General features: G+C 58.6%; 1 protein-coding gene across 2 annotated transcripts in view; it reads right to left on the bottom strand.

Moving 5' to 3' along the window:
* CRTC1 (CREB regulated transcription coactivator 1) overlaps nucleotides 1-27,406 on the bottom strand; it is a 66,112-nt gene that overhangs the window by 16,546 nt on the left and 22,160 nt on the right. The window contains exons 2-7 of one of the 2 annotated variants that reach the window (XM_069494181.1): nucleotides 9,651-9,767; nucleotides 8,548-8,595; nucleotides 6,754-6,891; nucleotides 5,670-5,731; nucleotides 3,841-3,935; nucleotides 1,757-1,842 (exon numbers count right to left, since the gene is read on the bottom strand). In XM_069494181.1, coding sequence (XP_069350282.1) covers nucleotides 1,757-1,842; nucleotides 3,841-3,935; nucleotides 5,670-5,731; nucleotides 6,754-6,891; nucleotides 8,548-8,595; nucleotides 9,651-9,767 — 546 coding nt within the window. The remainder of the gene's footprint in view (nucleotides 1-1,756; nucleotides 1,843-3,840; nucleotides 3,936-5,669; nucleotides 5,732-6,753; nucleotides 6,892-8,547; nucleotides 8,596-9,650; nucleotides 9,768-27,406) is intronic. The other variant, XM_069494189.1, reaches the window with a different exon arrangement.

Genomic DNA, 27,406 nt, shown 5'->3' with positions numbered 1-27,406 from the left:
GCTTTAAGCCTCTGCAGGGAATGCAGAGGTTCTACTTGGCCAGAAGCTCCTAATTCTCAGAGTAAACATTCGCTTCATTACTGGATTTCTGCAGCACGTTGGCCATGACTTTGAAAGAGTGCTTTGAAAAGCACTCCGCAGGCCTTGCGGAGATATTAACGGATTTCTGAACAGTGTTAAAAAGTCACCTACCGCCCTCCCTCCCACCAGGGGTGTGTCTCCCTCCACGTGGAGACTTGTCACCTTCCCTTCCTTTAGTTGGAAGCACGGTATCCGGCCATGCAAATGGACTGTGACCTACCTACCCACCTCTCTGCTGCTAGATGTTTGTTTTTCCAATTTTGTTCGGGTTGTTAGAATTTCTTTTCTCTTCTCTTTTTTTTTTTTTTTTCATGAGCCAGGGTGTTGCCATGTTGCCCAGGCTGGACTCGAACTCCTGGGCTCAAGCAATCCCCCTGCCTCAGCGCCCCCCTGCCCACCCCCAGAGTAGCTGGGCTACAAGCACACACCACTGTGCCTGGAAAATTTAATTTTTTGTAGAAATGGGGTCTTGCTGTGTTGCCCCGGCTGGGCTCAAACACCTGGCCTCAAGTGATTCTCCCACTTCGGCCTCCCAAAGTGCTGAGACTACAGGCATGAGCCACCACACCCAGCCTTAGAATTCTTTTTTAAAGCTTTTTCCCTCTCTGAGTATGAAAGTCACAGGCACTCCTCGTGCCAAACTGAAACACACAGACAGGGATAAAACGCCAATAGCACTGCCCACAGCCCACACAAGACAGGACAGGTGGCCCTCACGTGGCTCCTCTTAGCTGGGTCCACCTACAGGTACCCTGTGGACGGATATCTGCATCTTTAATGCCTTTCCCAAATATCTTTATCCTACTCTCTTCACATAAGAGCAGCATTGTGAGTTGCTCTCGTGCCTTTAGAATTTCTTCAAAAATCCCATCTCAGCAAGGGACTGAGGATAATTTCCTCAACAAATCCCCTACTCTGGAAGGTTCAAGTTGTTTCTAGTTTATTTCAAAAGCTCTGGATAAACACTAAACACTTTTGAATAAATCGCTGTTCCCTCATTCCTACAATCAAATTCCTGAGGAACGAGATTTCTAGAGCCAATGCTTTTTTGAAAGGTTTTTGATGCAGCTTAGTCTATTGCTTTCCCAGAGGGGATGAGCAATTTGTACTGTTGATTCTTTCACCTCAACTTGACCAGCAATGGGTTTTCATGTGGTTTTTGTCAGTTTTACAGGCCTAATAGTGTTCAACAGACCTAAGGGATCTTCTGAATTTGGGCACAGGCAGATCTGAGTGAGGTTCACTCCTTGGAAAGGTGAAGTTTCCCCAACATGCCTTTTTTTTTTAATTTTTCAATTTTTAAATTTTTTTTTTGAGACAGAGTATTGCTCTGTTGCACAGGCTAGAGTGCTGTGAGCCTAGCTCACTGCAACCTCCAACTCCTGGCTCCAGCGATCCTCCTGCCTCAGCCTCCTGAGTAGCTGGGACTATAGGCATGTGCCACCATGCCTGGCTCATTTTTTCTATTTAGTAGAGACGGGCTCTCACTCTTGCTCAGGCTGGTCTTGAACTCCTAAGTTCAAGTGATCCTCCTGCCTGGGCCTCCCCGAGTGCTGGGATTACAGGCGTGAGCCACCTCACCCGGCCCCAACATGCCATTTTGTTATCTTTGCCCCGGCTGTGCTCAAGAAGAGAAAGAAGAAAAAAGTGCTTTTGAAAGCCCATAGGCTCTTACCTTCTTGGTGTCCCACGCTTGCTTGGAAAGGTTTTTGTCTGCCTCCGATGTGGTCTCTTCCATTCCTGGGACTGTTAACAGTAAGACTGAGACAAGGGGTGGGGGGAGGAGAATCAGAGAAGAAATCTCTTTGCAGCCGCATGGTGGCACCAGGAGGTCACTTCCCTGACACATGGTCATGACTGTGATAAGACTGGAATTGTCCTACCAGTAACTTCTGCTGGGGATAGTACTAAAGCTACAAAAAGGGTTTCATTAAAAAAAAAAAATTCAAATAAGTCAGAGAATCTGTGACTTAAAGAGAAAGAAAAACAAAATCTCTGGAGCCCAAGGACAAGAGGACCCTGACTCCCACAGAACCAACTTGGGCCTCGGAGGCCTTGGGCTGCCAAGAACAGCCGAGAATCTCTCCCATGAACGGCCACCAGGCCCTGCGTGACCCGCGGCGCCTGCTCTACACCCACCACGGCGTGGAGATCTGTTCTCCCCTCTGGGCTGTTGGCACCACCCAGTGGCTGGGCCCTTAGACCACCAGCACCGAGCACAGGGGTTCAGAGCTTGTCACTCACTGCTAACCGAGGCCGGGTGGATCCACTGTGGTAGCAGTGGCCCCACGAGTCAGCCACGATGCTGGCCAGCCCCAGAGCAAGAAAGTAGGGTAAGGAAGCTCTGAGGGATGGGATGGAAGGGCATCATTTGAGGCCCTGGAACTAGCCGTGCTCGAAGGCCTCTTTTCTTGGACCTTTCAGTCAAGGTAAGATTAAACATTTTCCTATTTTCTTCATTTCTGCTGGAGGTTTTGTTTTTTCATTTGCCATGGAGAGAGCTATAATGAACAAAGCCAGGTGGGCCAACTCCTTTGTCTTTTCACTGCCTTGGGCCCTCCTAGGAGAGTAGGGACAGGTGGTATGTCCCCTCCCGCCAACACCCCCCTCCAAGGCCAACCAGATTCTGACCAACAAGGATCCTGGGTCACAGCTCCCTTCCATGGTTACAGCGTACCGGGGGACAGTGACGTCCTTGCGCCTATCCCCCAAAGTCCTGCGTTTGTGGGGGACCTATCAGGGGAGGCAACAGCCTCAGAACAGCACCCCCACGTTGGGAACAGCAGGGAAGCTCCAGGCACTGTGTCTGTCCTCAGCACCCCTGGGTGTTCTAGAAGCTTCCTTTTCATTATGGAGATGTTCCCTTCTGCATCTTGCCTTTGCTGCCTGCTGAGCTGGAATCCCAGGGGTGAAGTTCATTCTGGCTGACGATTCTTCTACCGGAGACTCTCTCCTGTACACTCACACCCCCACAGGGTGCCTTGCCACGGCGTCCGGGCCTGAACCACATGCGAGTCTCCGGCGTCGGCACCTTGGGCGGGGTCAGGCCGAGCGGGGTCCGGCCGAGCGGGGTTTCCTGGGGTTGGCCTCACAGCACGCGCGCTCCCTTCTCTGGATGGCACCGTCACAGTTCTTAAGACGGCACATACCCAGGACGCTGCTTCCACACCGGGCTCCAAAGTGGGGCGAGGCCCGTGCACAGATCTGCCCCAGCCACAGGGGCGTGAGCACGGCTTGGTTAGAGAGGATGATCTGGGCAGTCTGGGGAGACACGGCCTCTTCCCTACTCACTGTAGTCAGGACGGGCCAGGGGCTGTAGATGAGGGGGGCTCTGAGCAGCAGAGCCCGTAAACAGTCCAGTATGAAGCCCCGGGTGGAGCTGCACCTGAAGTCGAGGGTCTACTCCTAGACTGCTCTGTCATGAGCTGACAACTGCCCCTTTTGCGTGGGCTTGCTGCCCGCTACATTTGAAATAAGCCCCCAGACTTTGTAGCCATGCCCTGAATTCAGAACAGAAGCCAAGGTGCGTTTGCGGGGGTTGTTTTCTCTGCCTAGAAAACTCCTATGCACTCTTCAAAACGCAACTCAAGTAGTGCCACCTCTGAAGGTTTCCCTGAGCCCCTTCCCTTACCCCAAAGCACAGTCTGAGTCTTCCCTCGAACGTCTGTCCACCCATGAGCTTGTGACCTCCTGAAGCACAGGGACCACCCACTGGACTTGCCTGACCCCTGCAGAGATGCCCAAGTCCTCTGTCCATACCTCTTTTCTGATGTGCGTCCTGGGACCCACCCGTAAAGGACTCTGGCTGGGCGGGCGTCATTGTGCTCTGGTGCAGGGCGGAGTCAGAATTGGTCCTAGGGGGAGGAGAGAGACAGTGAAGGACAGCCTTGGCCCCAGGGAAATGAAGGTGCAATCCTGATCCCACCCAGTCCGGGACAGGCCTGATGGCCACGGTGGCAGCTGTGGCTCACTTCTGTAAGCTGCTGCACCAGAGCAAAGCCCTAAGGATGTCATTCTGAAAAGAACTACCAGAGTGACAGGTTTTCACCTGCCAAGCCTGGTGAAAACAAACAGCAGTAGCAGAGATGTCCCTGGTTCCTAGCCAGCCCCTGCTGGTCCCCGCCCCTCTGAGAGCGTCTCTGCTTTAAGGAAAGGATGGTGCCCTCCTGTTGAAACCCCTGAGACAGAGCCCCACCAGTGCCCAGCTTTGGGAGTACGAGCCCCTAGCCTGTCACTGGGTCCCTTCCTGGTGACAAACATAAACAGGCCACTCTGCCCTCCAGGACGCTCAGTGACAGGTGGGAAGGGAAGGCTTGGGGAAGGCCCTAGAAGGAATGCAGGCTCTTGGGGGAGCCCCCAAGTTGGGAAACTGCCCTGAGGGGAGAGTCTTGCTTCAACCAGCCCAAAAGCTACCAGGAGCCAGGACAGCCTCTGCCCTGGGGACACTGCTGCTGGCAACAGATAACTACAAAGGACAAGGTGACCCACTCTGCTCCTGGCTGCGAGTGTCTCAAGGGAGGGTCCCCAGAATGGCCCTTGGCTGCCCACAAAAATGTGCTGAATTGCTGGCAATTCAAGCAGGAAGGTAAGGGCCACGTGCACCTGATGGGGACGTCCCAGCCACTGAGAGTGACGTGGAGGAAACTTGGTCCAAGCAGAAAACTTGCAACAGACCAGGCCAATGGAGTCTCAGACCCCGGGTCCAGGTGTCAAGCAGTGAGGAGCTAGCCAGGATGGTCCACCAGCTGCTGTGTGTCCCTGAGCAAGTGTTCTGACCTCTCTGTGCTCAATTTCCCTATGTCTAAAATGGAGATGAAAACAGGACCTATTCCACAGAGCTCCATACATGTTATTCTGTTACTGGACGGGATGGTGGGAACAAGGCCTGACCTATGGTACATGTTTGGTGGGGATTTAACTAGGTTATTGTATATATGTGTGTGTGAGTGTTTTGAACAACTCGCTTACTTTTGTTCTTTGCTTATTGAAATCAGCTACACGTAAATATATTTATTGTAGTAAAATGCACACGACACAAAACGTACCCTTTTAACCACTCTTAAGCACACTGTTCTGTGGCATAAAGTATATTCGCACTGTTGTGCAACTATCACCTGTACAGCTGTAGGTATCTATATTAACTATATTGTCGTTGACATTCTAGACCTTTCTAAATGATGGAACGATTGGTGATTTTTTTCTCTTCTAGGTACATTTATGTATTTTCCTAATCTTCTAATGTAAACGTGAAATACTTTCATAATCACATTTTCAGTGGCGCTGAGCAATGTGGGAACCTGCTTGCATACAGCATTAAATGAAAAAGCCACAATGCTGAATATCCAACATTACTCCCGATTTTGTTTTTAAAAAAAGTCATAAATGGGGGCTGCTGGAAGACTCCCAAAAGCTGCAGTAACTTCGGTGTTGCAGGGAGAGAGCTTATTTCTAGGAACTTCTGGATGCTTCTTAGTTTTGTCATTTTTAAAGCAAGTGCACACTGGTTTTCTGCACATAACCACTATGAAAGTTTGGTTTCGTTTCCAACAGGAGGCTGGGGGAGTGTGGGGGTGGCCCTGGCCACTGACCTTCTCCAGCTGGTGTCCGCAGGCGGTGAGAGGTACACAGTGCCGTAGGGGCAGCTGTCAGCGTGAGCAGGAGTTAAGGGGATAGTGCTCTCGGCCTGGACTCCACCAGCACCAACCGCTCTCTGCCACAGGGAAGGACGCCCTGGCCAGCCCGACTGGCCAGGCTGCTGGGAGCCCACGATGGGGCCAGTAGGGCGGGGGATATTTCCTGCCGGCCTTCCCTGCTGGCTGTGAGCAGCCCCTGTTCCAGGGGCTCCCCGGGGGTACGGCCCCGTCCACCTAGCACTCAGCACTCTCCTCCACGAGCACACGTGCAGGCTGCACCCCTTCCAAGGGGGGCCTGGGCTGTGAAATTGGGGCCCACGGGGGCCACGCGGGCCATGCGGAGTCTGAGTTCAGCTGACCCTGGTCTTGACTCTTAATTCGGGGCGGCTCCCGGGACCCGAGGGCTCAGTCTGGGCCCAGCTGGTTGCGCTCCCCCAGCCCGTGGAAATGAGAACCGGAGAGGAACAGGCTTCTCTGTTCTGGAGAGCCAGGGTCCCAGGAGCAGCCCGAGGCGCAGACTCTGGCGATGGGGCCCAGCTGGCCGAGCCCCAAGGAGTGGGGCGGGGGGCAGGGGACTCTGGCCAATCTCTGCTTCAGCGAGGTGGAGAGGCGAATTTTATGCATGTCTTGTAGAGACAGCCTCCCTCAGATCCGAATCCGGCTCAGACCTGCTGCCTGGGCTGAGCTGCCACCACATGGTGATCAGGAGGGGTCCGTCAGCTCACAGCCCTCCTGGCCCTACTGCCCAGCCAGATTCCTGAGTCCTCTGTGGTCTGGTGGCACCTTCCTCAACTCCTGCCTCAGGAGTTGCTCCCTGTGGCTCCTTAGCCCCCAAGCCTGGCCAAAGGCTCCTCAGCTTGTAGCACCACCTCCTCCAGAAAGTCCCCCTGGATGACTCTAAGATCAAGCCTCTCTCTTGGTGCTGCCCTGATTCTGTCCCCAGAGCCAGCAGCGGCCAGCTCCATCAGAGCCTGCTGGGTGAACTCAGAGTCCTGCCTGTCCCACCACCACCACCCTCATGCTCTGAGAAAAAGGATATCTGCCGTCCGTGTTTGTCCACAGATAGGGGCCGGCGGTGCGGGGAGCCGAGCCGGCCGCGCTCCCGGTACACTCTGTCCACCAGCCCGTGGTGCCGGGTGGTCCGGCTAGTGTCCAGACCCGAAGACTGGAAGGGTGTCTGGGGGTGGGCAGGAGGAGATGGAAATAAAGAGAGAGAAACCCGCACAGGGGTTACCAGCTGTGGCTTGAGATCTGCCCCAGCTCTGCCCTCGGGATCTGATCTCAGGGTCCCCACTCCAGAGCACCCTTGGCCACCACTTCATAGCCTGGATGGGCTTCCTCCTTCAGCCCCAGCTCCCTGGCCTCCAAGCCCTCGGGGGTGGGGGGATGCGAGCTGGGGGGCCCGGGAGCCAGGGCGGCAGAGGCGTGCAGTGCGGCCGGCATGCACAGGCCAGGCAGAGCGGCACAAGCTCGGGGCCCGGTGCCGGCCGGGGTGCCAGGGGTGCAGCCGGCCAAGCAGCCCTTCTCCCCAGCCTCACCAGGTGCAGACAAGCCTCCGCCCTCTCTCTCCGGGCCTGGCTGGCCTCCTAGCCCCACCTACGTCATCCCTGGAGGGGCCTGCCAAGAGACGGCCCAGGGGCTTCCAGCCCAGGACTGTTGTGGGGCCCACCTGGCCAAGCGCTAGCTCCCAAGGGGCTTCCTAGCTGAGCCCAGGGCTGCTCTTGATTGAGACACGGCCCCCACACCTCTTCCCTGCTGCCTCATCCCGGCATCACCAGGGCCAAGTACAGGCACTTTCCGGATCCCTGGCCCGCTGCTCGGCTGGACGGGGCTTCCTTCCAGCACCTGGGGCTGGCACAAGCCCCCAGGCCAGGCCCTGCTCCCTGCCCAGACCTGTGCTCTCAGGGCTGCCAGGAGCCTGCCCTCTGCCTGCCCTGGCCCTGTGCTGCCCACCCGCCATCTGACCAGGGCAGGATGGGCAGCCTTTGCCAGTTCTGAACGCAGCCAGTCCCTGGCCTGGCCATCTGGCCCCTGAGCCCATCTGCCTTCTCTGGGCAGCCGGGCAAAAAGCAATTCTGATATTAAAACACATCTCCCCTTCCAGAAGATCGTCAACGGCTGGAGTTGCTGTTTTCCCCCACCTGTCAGAACACGCCTCGGCCAGAGCTGAGAGCTGAGGGCTGACGGCTCACCCAGCGTCTAGGGACTCCCAGGCTGTCGGGATCCAGCAAGGACTCTGCTGGTTTGGTTCTTTCTGCACTTTTGCCCCAAAAGGCTGTAGGCACGGGATGCGTGGGCCTGTGACAGCGAAGGTGGTAATCACGCTGTCCGTGGGCACAGGCTCGGGAAGGCAGGGGCCATTTCATCTCCTCCAGAGATGCCTTAAAGCCCAGAGGGGAAACCGAGGCAGCTAAAGCAGAGTAAGAGGCACAACGAAGCTGGGCCAGCCACGCCTTGGCTTTCCAGGTCCCTGCTGCTGGCCTGGTCTAGGACACGCACACACACGTATGCATGTGCTTACAGGGCTGGACCATGCAGTTTTGGGACACATGCTTGGATTCTGCTCCGTTGGACCCCAGCCTAGGATGCACGGCTGCGGCATCTGCCCCAGATGGACCCTTAGAGTCCCTGGGGCCTCTTGCCGTGACCACACGCACGTCCCGAGTTGGGGGTGCAGAGCAGACCCGTCTCCGTTTGGCGGGCGGGACACCCCCCTGGGAGCCGCAAGCGCGGCTGCTTGGGGAGAGCAGGGATGCCCAGCGCCCACACACGGGCCGGGGTCTTACGGGCTGGCACCGGGGATGCCGTGGCCTCAGCCTGGGGGCTCATTTACCAGAGAGACAGGAGCCGCTGCCAGGGCCTCCCCCAGAAATCCGCTGGGCTGAAAATGCAAAGAACCGAGACTTTGAGATGCTCCTGCCTTGCCGGCCCAGAAGGCTGGATGCGTGGGACTCCCCCCACCCCCCGCCCTGGGGCCGTGCCCTTGAGCTGAGCTCAGCGGTGCCCAGAGAGATGCTCTCCCCGTGGAAGAGGGGATGGGGGAGCAGGAGTGGGGGAGACAGGGAGGAGGGGAGAAAACCCAACCCAGGAAGGCTTTAACAAAGAGACCCAGAATCAGTGACCACCCTGCAAGTGTGCAGGATGGGGCACCCCGAGCCAGCCTAGGGTCCCCTGCCCTGTCCCAGTGGTGGTGGTGGTGGGGCTGGGGGGTGACTCAGGTGGGGCACTGAGCTCCCTGCAGAAGGGCCCAGCTCCACCTGGCCCGTCAGCGGACATGGCTGTGTCCAGGACCACTTCCCAGCAACGGGGCAGGTGTGTGACCACTGGGGGGCCTGTCCACCCCAGACGCAGTGCTGGGGGCAGCCCCGACTCACAAGCCAGCTCCCCCATCCTGTCCCACCCTCATTTCCACCTGCAGACCAGGGCCAGGGAGGAGGACCACCGTGGACCTTATCTCTCGTGATTTACGATAAGGACGTGCGCGGCGGCCATGCAGCCTGCAGGAGCTGCGCCGCACGGGCCTCTGCCAAGAAACGCCTGCAGACAAGTGGGGTCAGGCCGCCGGGCGGCCTTCTGAGAATTGCTGGGCTTGCGGATTAGTGAGGTGGGACGGAGCCAAGTCCCAGCGGCCCCAAGCGGTTCCTGCTGCCGCACAGCCGGCCAACAGGTGTAGAGGCTGCTGAAATGCTCGAGGACAGAGCAGGGCTTGCCTCAGGGTCTGAGGACAGGAGACAGGCTCGGGGGATGGAAGTGAGCCCTGGCCAGGCCACTCTGCTTCCTCTGGTCCCCAGGGCAGAAAAGGAGTAGGCGGGGGCAGGGAGGCTCCAACAGTTGTCTGGTGACCCCTGCTGACCCAGGCATCTGGCCCCAGGTAGCAGGCGGCCAGGGGAGGCTACCCTCAAGGGAGGCAGTGCCTGGAAGGGGTGGGGGGCTCACCTGGAAGGGCAGGTCCATGGTGCCACTGCCAATCTGGTTCACGTTGGGCAGGGAGCCGCCATAGTACTGGCCCCGGCTCGGGCCCAGCTGCAGGTACTGCGACTTCTGGAGCTGGAGCTGCGAGAGATAGAGACCCACTGCGGTGGGGGAGGGGCGCCCTGCACACCCTCCAGAGCACCAGCCACGAGGGCGCCAACGGCACTGGGGACGTCAGGGACCCTGTGATTCAGATGCTCAAGGAAACTAAGGCATCTCTCATCAAGGACGGCAGAGTCAGGAAGGCCAGGTGCCGGGGGCGGCTGTCCGGGGCAGGGCAGTGCACCGAGGAAACCCGAGTGGGGAGCCAGCTGACTCCGCCAGTTAGGCAATGAGCACAGAGGAGCCCCTCGCCGACCAACCTGGGGGAGCCGTTTCTTATCATCGCCAGAGGCTACAAAGTGACCGCCCAGACCCAGGATAAATGGCCTTTCCGCTGGCCTGAACCAGAGGGGGCTGTCTCTGAAGTGCGGTGCTGGGGTTCAAAGTGTGGGACTTGTGATCCCCCCCACGGCAGCCCGGTTCTAGGGGATCCTGCTCTGGGAGCCAGGCCAGAGGGTGCCTTAATGCTACTGCATCCTGCTGTCACTCGTCTTTGGACAGGGGCTCAGATCCAGGGGCCCGGGGCTCCCCGACCAGCCACGCTGCCTCAGAGCAGGCGGGACCTGGCCTCAGGACCCTCATGTGGCCGAGGCTGATTTGCTCATAATGGTGGCAAATGACCCTGACTCGGGGGCACGACCTGTGGCCCTCGGGGATGCCAGTCCATGGCGCCCGTCATGAGCGTGAGGCGGTGGCCGGGCACGAGGGGAAGGAGAGTAGGCGTCCACTCTGGCCCCAGCAGGGGCGGTTGCTAGGGCGGACGCTGTGTACACAACAGGGCCGGCTAGCGTTCCCTCACAAACAGCTCCTGGCAGTGCACGGAGAGCTGGCCGCCCCCGGCTTCCTGGGGGGCCCTGGACACCGGAGGCGGAAGTGAATCCCAGGAACTGGCTGCCGGCCCGGCCAAGCACCTCGCCCAGGTAAACACCTGTTTCCTGAAAGCTGCGGTGGAGCCGATGGTAACATTAACCTCACTCGTTCTCGGGTGGTTCTCGAGGGGCTGCGGGTCTGGCCCAGGGTCTGTGCAGGGAGGCCCCAGCCCTCGGTGGCTGGACACACACACACCATGAACACCCACTGTGTCCGTCCTGGCAGTCACACCCAACGAAACAGGTCAGCTCCGGGGTGGGACAGGGGGAGGTGGTGCAGGGGCGGGGCCCCTACAGCTCCTGTCCCACCCCAGCCTGGGCACAGGTCGCCTTTGCTCCCCAGACCTCCTCCACACCCTTCTCACGTCCAAGCTGCATGGTGGCAGGAACCTGTGCTATGTATACTTCCCACTGACCACATGGCCCAGAGAACGTGACCCCTTCCAGCCTCAGTTCCCCCTCCCTAGCGTGAGTCGTACAAGCGGGTGCGTGTGCAAACGCTTGGTGCGTGGTACAGGAAGGGCTCATACAATACGTGCTTTCCACACGAGCTGAAGTGCCAGCTCCTGGGAGACCGGATGTCGGGCAAGAGCTCCCTGAAGCCACCTTATTCACGGCTATGTCTCTGGGCCAGAGGGAGCCTGGCGTTCAGGGACGATCTACAGGATTAGGGAGGGAAAGGAGCTTGTGGCTCCCAGGCCTGACCTCTATCCAAGCCTTTCTCTCCTCAATGCCCCCTGCCCACGACCCCCAGCCACTTTGCTGAGCAACGCTCGAGCTTTGCAGTGGACATCATGGGGGGCTCTGCTCTTCCTTCGGGGGATCCCATGAAGAGCTGTGCAGGAAAGGGTTAACCTCGCCCAGAGAGAGGACTAGCCTTTGTCCCCAGCTCCTGGGAGGTGACCTCAAGCCCTCAGAATATCCTGCCTGATAAGAGTGTCACTGTGCGGCCACCACAGATCCGTAGGGCTCACACTGTGATCTGGGGCAGGGCCCCGGGCCACATGCAGTGGTATCAGCTGGACATCTGCAGGGACCAGAGACCGAGGTCAGCCATGCGGGTGGCCAACCACATCCACAGGGCCAGCCCCCCGCAAACCCTGGGCACGAAGGCTCAGGCAGCTTCCCTGGTCGGCGGTGCCCCATGCGTGCTGTCCCGCGCTGATGCTGGGAAACGGAAGTGCTGTCCACGTGACTCCCCTGGGAAGGGACAACTGGACGTTCCAGCCTGGGCTCTCCTGGGCCCTGCCCCATCTGCCTCTTAGCTTGGATGACTTTGTGTCCTTTCACTGCCATAAACCGTAACCGTGAGTGTCACGGCTTCTGGTCAGTTCTGTGAGTCCTTCTAGGAAACCGTGAAACCAGAACGGTCTTGGGGACTCCCAAACTCTGAAGTTGGTGTCAAGCGTGAGGACAGTCTTGGGAACTCCCCAACTCCGCAGGAGCTGACCATCCTCCCAGGCCTGGCTGGGAACCCCTGGGAGCAGGGGCCTCCTTCCTCAGGGGTCCTGGGGTGAAGAGACACCAGCCAGGGCTCTACCCCAGGGGCTTCCTGCTTCAACTAAATGAGCTACCGGGATGCTGCTGGGCGGGAAGATCACACCTGCTCCCGACGCCAAGCCACAGTCCCTCATGTGTCCCCTTGCCTAAGTGTCATCCCCCCATTCCCCACCACAGCAGGCTCCCCCCAACCACTGAGACCTTGCAGACAGAGCTCCATGGACCCAGCAGCCCACCCAAGGCCTGCCCCTGAGCAGCACCTGCTGCTGAGACGATGAGTGTATGAACACGTGACTGAGTGGATGAACGAATGGACCAGCAGTGCCGCTCGCGCTCTCTGGAGCCGACTTTCACAAGCCAGGTGACAGGCCCGTCCAGAAGCCGCTGAAGCTAAGGTTAAAACCCAGAAGGCCTCAGGCAGCAGCTTGGCCACGCCCTGCCTTGAGTGGCTCTGGGAGACACAGGCGATCTCTACGTGCCCCTCACTCAGAACAGGTGGCTGACCTCCCAGGAGGCCGCAGATTCTAGGAGTGAGGGTGTGGACATATCTTGCGGGAGACAATTCACCCCGCTACAGGCCTTTTGAAGTGAGGACCAGTATATTCCACTCTCCACATGGGAAAACCAAGGCCCAAAACACCTGGAACATGGTCCTGGTGTGACATGTCATGACTGGGGACAGGCGTCCCCTCCCGGGACCACAAGAGCGTCACCCTCCATCATGGATGAGAGCTCACCAGCTCCTCTGGGGCCACCACTGATGCAGATGTGGCCCCAGAAGCTACCAGCCAGAGCATCAGCTCAATGGAGACCCCACCACGCAGCGGCAGGGACCCCACCCCAATACACCTGCACCGGTGCCCTTCCTCCCCCAGCCCCCAACTCCCCCTACAGAGTCCTGCACAAAGGGTGGCTTCTCAGGCCTCCCCCGACCCCACCCTTGCTGACGGGCCCCTTGCACCCCCACCTGTGCCTGCACCCACCCCCCTGCTGAGCCCGTTCCCCTCCCCCCATCCTGATGGCATCCACAGGGCTAGGCGGCACAGGGGCCCCAAGGCAGGAAGCAGGGGGCTGGGTGGTCCTGGGGAGGCCTGGTGCAACATGGCTGTGGCTAGTTCTCCAGGATGTGAAGAGATGTGCAGCCCCCAGTTTCCTGGGGAACCCTGCAGAGGACACAGTGACATCCCCACCTGCCAGCCCCTCCCAGGTGGAGCTGGCCTTGGTCAGGCCAGGCAGCAATCACCACGGCAACAGCTGACCTTCTAATGAGATTGAGGGGAGCACGCGCTGCTGGCTGAGCTCTGCCCTGCAAAGCCGTGGCAGGCGTGGGGGCCGTGTCTCAGGGAGCCAAGGAGGCACCGTGTACCCAGAACAGGCCTCAGTTTCCCCCCTACCTCCCAGGCCTTTGAGGTCTGGCCCTCCACCCTCCCTAACCACTAAGCTCCAGAACACAGGCCTCCACACGGAGCCATGAGGGGCTGCCTCAGGGCCTTTGCACGGGCACTACCACCAGAAGGCTCTTCCCACTGGGCACCTCACCCAAGGGAGGGGCCCTCCCCACAGCTCACTGTGTAAAACCCCCTGACTGAGGCCTGTCTCCTCCCGTGAGACTGCCAGCCCTGTGGGGGCCTGGCATGGTGGTGGGGCTCAGCGCACATGTGGCGACCCCAAAACAGATGAACACTGGAGCACAGGAACAACTCGCAGACGGGCTCTCGCACTTGCGGGCAGGGGCTGCATTTCTGCCGCGTCTGTGCAGCACCACCCCTCTTGCCCCCTGGTCCAGAAGGGGAAACGGAGGCTTGAGGAAGAACAGACCACAGCCTGAGCGCAGAGCCACTGTGCACCCCACTGTGCACCCACTGTGCACCCACCCTGCCGGGCCCGGCCCGGGAACCACCCACGACAGGGAGGTGCAGGGCGAGGCCTTTCTCCAAGCCCTGCACAAGTACACTGCGCGCCTGGATCCTGAGGGCTGACAGGACCCCGGGGATTCGCACACCCCGGCCCTGCAGCCCATCACTCAGGTGGAGTCCAAGGGAGGCTGCGAAGGGCAAAGAGAGGCCCTGGAACAGGGCCGCCTTTGGGGATGTTCCCTGAGAGGCAGGGAGGCTCTGGGGCTTCGCTGCACTTTCCAGGTGGGCGCGTCAGGCGTGAACCCCCTAGGATGGGACCCTGTGTACTCACAAGTCCACGCTGGCTAGGGCCACCGCTGGGAACCAACCAGAGCTCAGCGCCCACCCGGCTCTGTCACGGAGGCCAGTCTGGCTCCTGTCTCCACCTCCCTTCACAGACTTGAGGCCAGAGCCTGCCCAGTGCCGGGCACTGTCCTGGGTGTGAGGGCCATGGCGGCAGGCCAGACAGATGAGGCGCTTGTCCACAGGGCGCATGGCCCAGAGCGGTGGCAAGAAGAACATAAACAAGGAGGTGGGAGGTTCGGACGGCAGTGGGCAGAAACACAGCACTGGGAAAGCCCCTCAGGGGGAGGTGACGAGCCACACAGACAGAGCGAACAGCAGGTGCAAATGCCCCAGGGCTGGGAGTGTACAGGGTCTGAAGATTGTACTGACAGTCGCTGAGGGGACGGAATCTCCTGGTGCCACATGGCATCAATAGCCAGGCCAGGACTCTGGCCCCAACAGGTCCAGGGCCCCCTGTGACGCCTGCCCACGCTGCCCAGGCCCACGGCAAGGCAGCCGGCCCGCAGCCCTGTCACCGCCCTGCCCCGGCACCCTCAGGGGGTGCACTGCCTGCTGCCTGCAGCTGAGACCTCAGTTCAAAAGGAGGCCTGCGAGAGCTCGATCGCAGCATCACGCTCGGGATCCTTGACTTTTCGGGGCCACCACTCACCACACACCCCATGGGCTCGCTTCTTACCCAGCATGCCAACAGGGACAGCGTCGCCACCACCGGGAGGCTGAGAGGGAGACGGGACACGAGCCCTGGGGTGTCCAGGTCTCTGACAGGCACCCTCAAAGCTCCCTGAGTTACACTGGGGGTTGGAGCAAAGGCTTCTGCCCCCCACGTATGGCAGTAGGAACTTAGCACGCCCGACACTTGAACCCCTTTCTTTGCTCCTCCAAGTGCAGAGCAAATCGCCCGACCGAATGCATTCTGCTCAAGACACCCGCCGTCCACCTGCGAGAGCTGGGGCTGAGGACCTTATGCCCAGAAGCCTCACCTTAGGGCCAGGCGTGCTTGCGTGGCCCACCATAACGGATCCTCTGACCAATTCGTCCTCCCGTAGTCTGGGTCACTCACAAGGGTGACCGTGACAGTGATGACGGGTTGGAGGGCGGGGAGGAGGGAAATGGCCTCTGGCCGCTGCCACCCCTGTGCACTGCCAGAGGTCAGACCCTCAGATTAACAGAACAAAGAAGGGGGTTGCCTGCAGCTCGGCTCGACCCTCCTCGGAGAGCCGCCACCGCCGGCCTCTGGGGACACGGGCATGAACACGGCTTTGGACAGCAGGGCCACAGCCCGAGAGCAATGACCCACGTACACCCACCCAACACCCTGTCTCTCCGAGACCCATGCTGGGCAGTGGGGGGATGATCGCAGTCTCCTGATGCTTGGACTTTTTTTCTTTTTAATTGAAAAATATATCTTTTCTAAAAATTGTAGTAAAATACACATAACATGAAATTTGTCACTATCCTGTTTTAATGTGAACAATTCAGTGGCATTTAGCACACTGCACAACCATCACTTCTATCTAGTTCTAGAACATTTCATCACGCACCAACAAACCCCATCCCTATCAGCACTCACTCCCTCTCCCCCTCCCCCAGCCCCTGGCAGTCTCCAATCTGCTCCTGTCTCCGGATTTGCCTAATCTGGACATTTCATACCAATTGAATCCCACACCATGTGGTCCTTGTCGTCTGGCTCTGTCACTTAACATTTTTTAGGTTCATCCGTGTTACGACACGTGCTTTCATTTTCCATGGCCCAGTAATATTCCATCGTGTGGACAGACCACAGTCTCGATCACTCGTTCACCAGCTGGTGGACACTAAGGTTGCTCTTCCACTGCAAATCATCTGCCATGAACACGGGTGCACAAGTGTCTGTCTGAGTCCTTGCTTTCAGATCCCTTGGGTACATCCCTGGGGGTGCCACGGCTGGGTCATAAAGCAGTTCTAAGTGTTCCACACCGAGGAATCGCCGGGCTGCTCTCCCCGGCAGCTGCGTCATTTTCCACTCCTATTAGCAACGTCCAGTTTCTCCCACCCCCTCGCCGACACTTGCTAGCTTTGGGTCTCTAACAGCAGCCGTCCTAAAGGGTACAAAGTGGTACCTCACGGTGGTTTTGCTTCGTATTTCCCTAACGATTAGTGATGCAGAACATCTTTTCACGACTTTGGTGGCCGTCTGCGTATCTTCTCTGGAGAAGCTCTAATCAAGGCCTCCGCCCATTTTGAAATTGGTTTGTCTTTTTCTTGAGGAGCTGCGAGCAGTTCTCAGCATATCTTGGACAGCAATCCCTTAGCCAATATGACAAATGTTTCTCTCCTCTCCTACGGGTCATCTTCTCACTTTCTTTTCTAAATTGATATATTATAGTTATCCATATTTTTGGAGGACACTGATATTTTGACACCAAATGATCAAATCATGGAATATGCATCCCCTCAAACATTGGTCTTGTGCCCTGTGCAGGAAACGTTGTGATTCTTCTCGCTGTGCTGAAAGCTACAATACATGACTGTTCACACCAGCACTTACTCCTTCCACCTACCTGTGTTTTGTGCCCGTTACCCAACTTCTCTTCACCCTCCGTCCTCCCCCTGCCCTTTTCACTTTCTCGGGAGCATCTTTTGTGGCACAGGTTTCCACCCTGATGGAGGCCAGTCCATCTATTTTTCTGTTGTTGCTTGTGCCTTCTGCCATGTCCTAAGTATCCACTGCCCAGCCTGAGCCCAGGAAGATCTGCCCCCACAGTTCCTTGCAGGAGTTTTACAGTTTTATCTCTTACATTTGGGTCTTTGGTCCATTTTGAGTTAATTTTTGGTGTTATCACAACTTTGTTGCTGCCTCGGTCCCACCACGCCACCCCGCAGGTCCCCAAGCCGCCGGAGGGTTCCCGAGGGAGGAGAGCTGAGCTGACCCTCACAGCCACGTGACTGTGCCCTGGAGCTTCCGGGTAATCAGTGCCCGCCAAGCTCAGGAGGGGATAAGCAGTGAGGAGGGGAATGAATGGAAGCTGTCACAGGCGCATGGATTCCCTGCTGAGTTGCCCTGGCTGTGGCCCTCAGGGACAGTCCCCTGCTGCCTTCTCACTTGTCCTGAAAGTGTAAATACAGAACCAAACACACAAACACTGACGGTGCCTTGGAATGCCTTTAATCAGGTCCTGCTGCTGCTGCCAAATTTCCAGACCCAGCGGAATCAGAGGGTGCGCTGTGAGCACGTTTGGTTTCTCTCAGTGGTGGCGGCTGTTGCACACAGACGCTCGGGCTGGGAGTGTGAAGGGTCCCTCGGGGTCTGATGCGGCACAGCTGGTTCACAGGGGCCTCTCTCCCCCAACAGAGACCCCAGACCTGTCCACTGGCTGAGCGCCCACCCCGGGTGTAGCCTTGCAGCAGCCCTGAGAGGGATAGACGTGGCTGCACCCCTGTGTTACAAGTGGGGTAACCGAGGCACTGAGGGAAGACAAGCTGGACTGAGGTCACCCAGCAAAGGCAGGGCCCCTGGTTACAATCCAGGATGTTGCCCGGTGGGCACGGCTGTCCTGTCATTGTTCTGAAAGGCTTCCAGGGTGTTCTCCGGGTTTAAAGCCCTCTCTCCCATTGCCCTCGGAGGCAAACCTCAACTTCCCACCAGGGGTCCACGAGATCTTCCCGCTGGGCCCTTGCACCGTGACATCTTTGTCTAGAACCTTCCATGGTAGTTCCTGCTCATCACCTGGGTCCCAGTTCCAACGCCACCTCCTCAGGAAATCATTCCTGACCTTTCACTCCATCTGCTGTAATAAAATGCCAGAGACTGAACAGCCCGAATGACAGAAACCTGCTCTCCCACAGTCCTGGGTGCTGGAGGGCCAAGTCGAGGGTGCCAGGGAGTGGCCGCTCCTGGCCTACCAGGGCCACCTTCTCACAGGGCCTGTCCTAGGGCTGTGTGGGCAGAAAGACTGTCTCTACCTCTTCTAAGAAGGCCACCGAGCCTTTGGATCAGGGCTCCCCCCTGATGACCTCATTTAACCTTAATTACCTCCTAAAAGCCCCCTCCCCAAACACAACCACGTTGGGAGCTGGGGCTTTGGCATGTGAGAGGACTGGGGGGCACACTTCAGGCCACAGCACCAGCTCACAGATAAGCTGCCCCCTGTGTCTGTCTGGCAGGCCAACGCGCCCTGACAGCGGGGGCCCAGCGCCACCCCCAGGAAGAGTCCGACGGCTGTGTCTGAAACTGGGGAGCCCAGAATCATCCCACACCCCAAGTCCTCGGGGAGCACCTGCAGCCAGCTAAGCCCACGCAAAGCCTAAGGAGTCTGAGACTCTCAGCTGGGCTCTGGTGTGCCCCAGCCCTGGACAGCCCAGGCGTCTATGATGCAGGAGTGACCAGCGGCGCCTGCCACCCGCCCAGGGCTGCTGGGCAGCCAAGACGTGATGAGCAGGAAACTGTGGGCGGCATTTCTGGAATCAGTCTCCCAAACGTAAGCAATGTGCCTGCCCGGCGGGGGCTGCGGGCTGGGAGCCCGTGGTCCACCTGGAGGCCGCAGGAACAGCGTGGGGTTTAAAGCCAGGCAGCCCAGGGTAGCTCAGGCCCTGTGCTAGATCCAATTATGTCCCCCCCCAAAATCCATGCCCACCAGAACCTTAGAATGTGACCTTATTTGAAAACAGAGTTTTTGCAGATGTAATTAGTTAAGGATCCTGAAATGAGATCATTCTGGACTTAGGAAGGTCCCTAAATCCAGTGACTGGTGTCCTCATAAGAAGAGGGGAGGACAGAGAGAAGTAGGCCACGCAAAGGCGCAGGCAGAGACCAGGGATAATCTACAAAGCCAAGGGACTGCCAAGGATTGCCGGAGCCACCAGAAGCCAGGAGACCAGCACGGACACTTCCTCACAGCCTCAGAAGGAACCAGGCCCACCAACACCCTGATCTTAGGCTTCTGGCCTCCAGAACTGAGAGACGATAAATTCCTATTGTTCTAGCCACCCAGCATGTGGGACTTCATGGCATTCTAAAAATGAACCCAGCTCCTGACCTGCGGAGCGGCCTGGGATGAGCCCTTCCCCCTCTGAGCTCCCTCCGTGACATGGGGCTCAGCTATGGCTCTGTCTGGAGTCAGAGGCCACAGGCAGCCTCTGGGCTGGTCCAGGGTCCTGGGAGGTACCAGGAAAGCATCGGTAGAAAACAAGGATTTCCGACAGGAAGGGCCCAGGGCAGAGGGCCCGGGGATGTGGAGGGATGCTGTCGGCTGCAGAGCAGGGTCCATGTGGGCCCAGGGGGAGGACGGGGCCACTCAGAGCCAAGCTGGGAGGAGGCAGGGACCCTGAGACTACATGGGTGGGGAGAGGCCCAGGGAGCCAGGAGAAGGGCACTCCGTGGGTGGCTGCACAGGGACGGGGAGGGTGACACTGACACAAGACCCCAGATCAGGACGGCACAGGGGCGGCAGACGGCCAGCCAGTGACCCCGCAGTGGACCTGCCAGGTGTGGGGAGTCTTGGCACACTGGGAGAGGGACATCTGCCCGGAAGGGCCTGTGGGTGCCTCCCCACCCCAAGGTCCTAGGGGCTGCCTTGGGCAGAACGATGAGGATCTGGGCTGTCACAGAGCACAGTCCGGGCCTATATCTGGGCTGCCCTGTGCTGAGGGGTGGCCTCGCCTTCCCCAGGCCTCAAGGCTAGGGCAGGCTCCAGGGAGCAGGGGCTCTGGCAGCGCAATTTCCCGCCCACCCCCTCAGCCACACGCTGACCACACGGGTCTCCAGGGGGCTGCGTGAAGCAGGCCGGGAGGGCCTGGGTTCTACGGGCCACCCTGCCCTGAACGTGCCCTCGCAGGAAGAGGCACGGGGCCCCGAGTGGAAGCTGGGGTGTGCTCTGACGGGTTCATGCAGCCCACAGGCAAAGGCCAGCACCGCCTCACAAGGGCTGCGGAGGACCTCTGGTGAGCCTGGCCCCACAAATGTCACTAGCAGGGCCACCCGGAGACGCACGCCACCTTCCCCTAGTCAGCCGGTAGAGGCCACAGCTGGCCACGGACCACTGTGGCAGCTTTTCACATCTCTTATTATTTATTTATTTATTTATTTATTGAGACAGGGTCTCACTTTATCGCCAGGCTACAGTGCAGTGGCATCCTCACAGCTCACTGCAACCTCACACTCCTGGCCTCAAGCGATCCTCCCGCCTCGGCCTCCCAGAGTGCTGGGACTACAGGCGTGCGCCACCGCACCCAGCCGGTATCCCACATTTGAGGCATTCATTCCCCCTGGCTGCAACTGGACGTCCTCGGCATAGAGCAAGCAGAGGAAGAGGAAGCTGCCAAGTGCCCCCACCCCCGTCTGAGAGCCAGGCCCCAGACTTGCAGCTGCATGCGCCTGCTGCCGGGCGGCGGCGGAGCCCAGGCACACGGGGCACACCTCCGTCCTGATGACAGGGGCCAGGTGAGAGCCCCAGCACCCGGTTTCACCTGCGACCTCAGGAAGCTCCTCCCGCTCCAGCAGGGCCCAGCAGGAGGCTCAGGGATGTGGACGCCACCTCAAGTGGAGGCCACTGGGCTTTGGGGGGCGCTGGGGACCAGAGGGGCTTCCAAGCAAAGGCTATTAAGCCAACTTCTAAAGGCAATAAGGCCTGAAGAAGTTCCTGGGAGTTGCTCGTTGACATTAGGACTGCTTTTTAAAGCTGACTTGGTTTCAAGAACTGGTAAAATCAGCGTCTCTGATACTTGTAAACCCAAAGCCTTGGACACCGCACCTCGTTCCAGGTGTTGCTTGCGCACAGTTCACCCTGGACAGCTGCGCACACTGAGGAACTGGGAATACAGTTTCCAACAAGGTTATTGCGGCTCTGTGCCTAGTCACAAAACAAGAGCCAGGGACACCACGAGGGGCTGGCACACATTCCTAAGCTCGGCAACCTTGCCAGGTGGCAAGGTGGGCAGGGCACCAGAGGAGGGGGCGCTGTCCTGGAGCCAGAGCCCTCCTCCGCCCACCCCCCACTCTCAGGCTCGAGTCCCCTGGGGTTGCCATAACAAATGACCACAAACCTGGTGGCTTCAACAACAGGGATTTATTCCCCCACAGCTCAGGAGGCCAGAAGTCTGAGATCAAGGTGTCGGCAGAGCTGGTTCGTCCTGGGGGCTCTGAAGGTTAGAATGCGTCCCAGGCCCGTCTGCTGGATTCTGGTGGCAGCTGGTAATCCGTAGCATTCCTTGGCTCATAGATGCATCACCCCAATTTCTGCCTCTGTCTTCACGTGTCCTCCTCCCTTTCTGGCTCTGTGTCTCTGTTTTGCCTTATCAATTGATTGATGGATTGACAGGGTCTCACTCTGTCACCCAGGCTGGAGTGCAGCGGCACAATCATAGCTCACAGCAACCTCAGACTCCTGGGCTCAAGCGACTCTCCTGCTTCAGCCTCCCAAGTAGTTGGGACTACAGGCGCCACCATGCCTGGCTGATTTTTCTATTTTTTGTAGAGATAGGGTCTCACTATGTTGCCAGGCTGGTCTCGAACTCATGGCCTTAAGCAATCCTCCCACCCGAGCCCCCACGCCTGGCCCACCCTATTCCATGGTGACCTCTTCCTGACTCCATTAGCTCTGCAAAGACCCTATTTCCAAATGAGGTCACACTCACAGGTTCTGGAGGGACATGAGCTTTTCAGTGGACAGTGTTCAACCCACTCAGCCACCAAAACCCATGTCACCTCCAGTCCCACACTAAGTCCCAGGGAGGCAAAAGCCCAAGGCTCAAGCCTTGGTTTCCCCTGCTTAGGGGTACCGCGGGGTCAAGTGAGGCCAGCACAGCTCAGCGGGGGCAGAAATGACCAGGACTCCAAGAGGCAGGTGGCCGGTAGCATTGGCAGAGCCATTTGGCAGCGGCCGCCAAGAGCCTGAGCAACTTTCTTACCCTCTGACCCCGTAATCCCACTTCTGGGAAGCGCTCCTGAGGGAAATCGTCCAAAACGCAGATTTATGCACAAAGATGTTCCTGCGTCATGAGTTGGGAGAGCAAGGAGCTGGAAGCTGTTCCAGGGCACGGCCTCAACTCCGGAGAAGATCGAGGACACAGCACAAGAGCCGGGAGGAAAGACACTGCCATGTCCCACGCCAGTTATGGGGGTGGACTGCGGGGAACGGCCCTCTGGGGTGTTTTCTAGAATGTCTCCAGGATAAAGCCATGTGGGCACAGGCTGCCCCCTTCCCAGGGACATCCCCAAGGGAGCTGGGCAGCCCCAGAAGTGCCACACAGGCAAGAGAGGACACCTCCAGCACAAAGTAAGGGCTAAAGCGGACCCCGCACGCCAGGAGAGGAAGACACACGGGCTGTGCTGGAGGGAGGGGGACAGGACAACTGAGAGGGCGACAGGGAAGGAACCAGACTGAGGGGAAGAGAGAGACGCTCCTGAGACCAAGGAGGCGTCCGGCCAGCAGTCTGGTGGCCCCAGGAGCTCACAGCTCAGGTCCAGCACTCACACCTTCTCCAACGCTGACCGAGGGCCCCGAGCACAGGAATGGCCAGGCAGGCCACCCCGTCCTCCACTCAGGAGGGTGATGGAGGCCCCGAGCTCTGGGCAGGAGGACTGAGGACTCCAGGTTCCTCCTTTCCAGGACTGAGACAGGCTTGAACCCGAAAAGCACGCCAAAGTGATGGCACACACAGCACAGGTTCCGTGAGGATGGGGGTGCTCCCTGGAGGCCACGGGAGGGACGTCCGAGATGGACCAAGCTGTCAGCATGGCCAGCCTCAGGCCACAGCCAGCAAGGAGGAGGGGCTAAGGTGCAGAGGCCTCGCACAGGTCAGAGGTCAGAGAGGAAGGCCCCGTGCACACTGCCAGGAAGGACTGGGGGCAGGGGGCACTGGGCAGTGAGCGGGGTCAGACATAAGGACATCGGTCTAGAGGGCTGAGAAGAGAGGACACTGAGCATCCCCGAGGTCTGGCCAGGTCCACTCGGGACGAAAAGGGGCACCCCCAGCTCTAGGCAGGCTTCCCACGGCAAGGACGTTCCCAGATGGGGCTGGCACGCTAGGGGATGTGGTGGGGGGCTGGGTGGTGGGCAACAGGTCAGAGGCTTTAGGGAACTGACAAGGGCAACGAAGAAAGTGACAGGGAGACCCAGCCTGTGCCTCAGCCCTCCACACACAGGTGTGGTTTGCACGCTCCAGCGGGTGACCGCAGGAATGGGGTAGTGAGTTCAGCTGTGTCCCCAAAATGTTGTTTCCACGTCCTCACCCCTGGAACCCAAGAGTGTGACCTTATTTGGAAAAAAGGTCTTTGTGGATGAAGAAATCATCCTGGATTATTCAAGAGGACCCGAAATTTAACGACCGGTGCCCTTCTAGGAGACAGAAGGGGAAGGCAGGGACCGGAGTGAGATGGCCAAGCCAAGGAATGCCTGGAGCCCCCAGAAACCGGAAGAGATGAGGACGGGTCCTCCCCAGGGCTTCTGGAGGGAGGCCCTGCCGACACCCTGATTTCAGACTCCCGGCCTCCAGACCTGGGAAAGAAGAAACTCCTGTTGCTCTAAGCCGGGTGGTGGTACTTTGTTCCAGCAGCCACGAGAAACACAGGCACACAGCCTCTCCAGTCCAGCACAAGCGATGCCCGTCTCGCCTGCCCGGGGGAAGCTAAAGCCCCGGGGGTGGGGGGCAGGGCTGAGACACAGGGGGTCCCTGAGGCCTGAGCGCCACAGGCCCCTCTATCCATGACATGACTGATCACAGAATCCCTCCCACGCACAGAGGCCGCCCAGTTCCCTCTTTCTTTTAACATGAAAGTGAAATTGAATCTCAGTGAGTACAGAGAACACACCACGCACCCACACACCCCACCCCACGGGCTTAATGGCTGTCACCGCTCCCTCCCAGCGGCCTCACCATCTGTAGAGGGAAGGAGGGAGCCCTGAGGGTGCCGCTGAGGTGCCACGTCCACCCTGCCAAGCCCGCCTGACACCGCAGGGGACCAGGCCCCGGCTCAGGGCATCACTCAACTCACGTGACCACGTATGTTGGACGTCGTGGTCCTGCTCTGGGAGATTTTCTGCTTCTCATAAACATATCACAAAGTGTCGTTTGAGCCTTGCTGCTGCCTGGGGTGACGGTGGAATGTCATTGCCGTTAACATGCCAACATGCATCCCCCCTTACAGGGGCTCTGAGCCCCCCAGCCCACACCGGGCCTCGGGGGTGGCAGTCGTCTGTAGCTTGCTCCATGGCTGACAAGGCTGCAAGGACACGCCGGGCACAGGTTGCAAGGCATGTCATCTCAGGGCTGTCTTACACCATCTGGAACCAGCGCCCCCTCAGCGTACCCCCCTTCCTCACTCACAGGCCCCTCTGGCCATCAGAGCACATGGCTCCGAGCCTCCTCTTCCAGCCCCCAAACAGATGGCAATTAGGCAGGAACACCAAGCAGATGCCTCGCCTTCCAGTGTTCTCTCTGAGGTCTTCTAGCTAACACAACGCACACCCACCGTGAGGAACCCTGTCCTGGGCCCCCATCCCCCCTGAATCCGGACTCAGTGAGCCGATGCCCAGGAGTGAGGGGCCTGCAGTGCACGTCCCCAGACCCACAGCTCATGCCCAGTCGGCGCAGACCCCACCTTCTGCTCGGCTGACAACCGTGGACAGCGCTGGCCAGCCCTGCCTCAGGCATAGGGTGGCACGTACATCCCCCAGCCTCTCGGGCTGACTTCCAGGGAGCCGGGGGCCTTGTTAAGGGCCAGTGAGGACGGACTCAGTGGAGGGTCTACAGTGAGCGACCTGTGTCCCCCAGAAATGCAAGTCCACATCCTAAACCCCCATCTGTGAACACGACCTTAGCTGGACAGTCTTTGCAGGTGTCATCAGTTACGTAAAGATGAGGTCGAACTGGAGTAGGGGAGGCCCTAAATCCAATGACCAGTGTCCTTAGTAGACAAGGACAAAAGGCGCAGAGACAGACACCCGGGGAGAAGGATCCTCCCGTGGAGCCTCCGGAGAAAACCAAGCCTGCCGACACCTCGACTGAACGTGTTTCTGTTGCAAGTTACCCAGTTGTGGTCAGTTGTCACAGCAGCCACAGGAACTAAGGGGGCACTGAGGGCCTACGCATACACGCTGTAGGGTACACGGACAGGGAGAGGGAGAATCCGACACTCGCTATCTCCATCTTGTCTCCAAACACACCCCTCATGCTCGCTGGGCTTCTGGAATGTGCGAGCACACGTCTCTATTTGTAGCTGCCGGGGGGAGAGATCCTTTACAGTTTAATTTAAAAATCTCATCACCAATTGAGAAATGCAAACCACCAGCCAGGGATGCCGGCCGCTTGAAACGGGGGCTGCCTCCCCGAGAGCGGCCCCTCGGTCCTGGGCAAGGAGCCCGACGCCGCCCACGGGGACGTGTCTGAGGCCTCCCCCAAGCCAGCCTGTGCCCATCTTGAAAACATCAGGCCTGGTTTCTGACAGGTGCCTGACCTAACCTCGGGGAAGCGAGATCCCAGACGCAGCGGGGGCCGGCCTTGCTTGCGTGAGGGTCAGCGGCCCCAGCCCCGGGATCTGAGGGCCGCGGGGCACTCTGCCAGGAGCTGCCTCTAGCCAGTGCCGAGCAAATGGAAACAGCATCCGCCTGCTGACACGGGGCCTTGCTCGGGGTCCGGGCTGAGCCCGCCTTTCTGAGAAGCTCCCTCCAGGCCGCCTTTCCCCCCAAGGACGGCAGGGGCCGCGGGAAGATAAGACAAAAGCGAGATGCCCTCATTACCACGGGCTCAAAATAGCTTTTATGCTCCATTTTTAAGACACAGCTCGACTATAGAGTTACATAATAACACTAAAAGTCATTCTGTGATCTGTGAGGCCAGATTCTGGGCCTACCAGTGCCTACCTAGTACCCCTCGGGTGCCCTCACAGCCCTGCCCAAGGGCCCCATTCCAGGCCTCCAAGACTCCCACTGGGCCCTGGGTGGCACCCACACCAGGCCCCAGGGACCCAGTGGGGCCAGCCCTTGCTGGCCTTGCCACACTCAGCCCACGTTCTGGGCCGGGAGCATCGTATAAGCATGCTCAGGCCGTCCAGTGGTGCTCAGACTGTAGGAAGGGGCCAGGACCAGAGGAGGACTTGCCAGCCAGGGCTGCACCCACCACGGCAGAGGAAGCAGGGCTGAGGGCCGGAGCTGCCCCCTGCTCCTTTCCCCCTTGTGGCTCCCATGATCAAGTCCCAGCAGCTCAACCTCCAGGGCTCAGCCCCCTCCCTGGTCCCAGCCTGTGTCATATTGCACCTGGACACCCACGCAACCTCCTCCTGGACCTCGATTTCCCCCCATGTCACTGACAGAGACTCCTTCCTTTTCTTTGTTAATTCAGTTGAAATCACGTCACTCTCCTGTTTCAAACACACCAGTAGGTTTCCAGCCCAGTTGAAATGAACCCGACCCATTTGGCGGTTCCTCAACAAGTGAAACATGAGTTTCCACGGGGCCCCGCAATTCCGCTCCCAGGGAGATGCCCTGATGAAATGAAAACATTCGTCCACGCCAACACTTGTACGTTCAGTGTTTGTGGCAGCACAACCGACGGTGGCCAAAAAGTGGGGAAAACCCGAGGAAGTGGCCATCGATGAAGGGATAAACAGCGGCCCAGCCACACAGTGGAATACTATGCAGCCATGAACAGGAATGAAGCTCTGACCCTGCTACAGCCTGGAATAACCTCGAAACACGCTGCTGAGCGAGAGAAGCCAGACACAACAGGCCACAACGTGTTCGAGTCCATGGACAGGAAATGTGCAGAACAGGCGAGTCCACAGAGACAGAAAGTGGACTAGAGGCTTCCAGGGCTGGGGGACAGGGGAAATGGCTGCTAATAGAAATGGGGTTTCCTTTGGGGGTGATGAGAATGTTCTGGAACTAGACAGAGGGGATGGTTGCACCACATTGTGAATGTATGGAATGTCACAGAACTGTTCACTTTGCAATGGTGAATTTTAGGTTATGGGACATTCACCTCAATAATAAATAAGCAAATAAATGCGATACAAACCCCACCCTGTGACTGGGCTGGCTGGGCCCTGCCATCTTCTCCCTCACTCCCTGTCCCT

Source organism: Eulemur rufifrons, chromosome 2 (genome assembly GCF_041146395.1).
Source record: "Eulemur rufifrons isolate Redbay chromosome 2, OSU_ERuf_1, whole genome shotgun sequence".
In the NCBI taxonomy this organism is placed as follows: Eukaryota; Metazoa; Chordata; class Mammalia; order Primates; family Lemuridae; genus Eulemur; species Eulemur rufifrons.
Note: the sequence above shows the minus strand (reverse complement) of the source record. Positions and strands in the feature narration are given on the sequence as shown.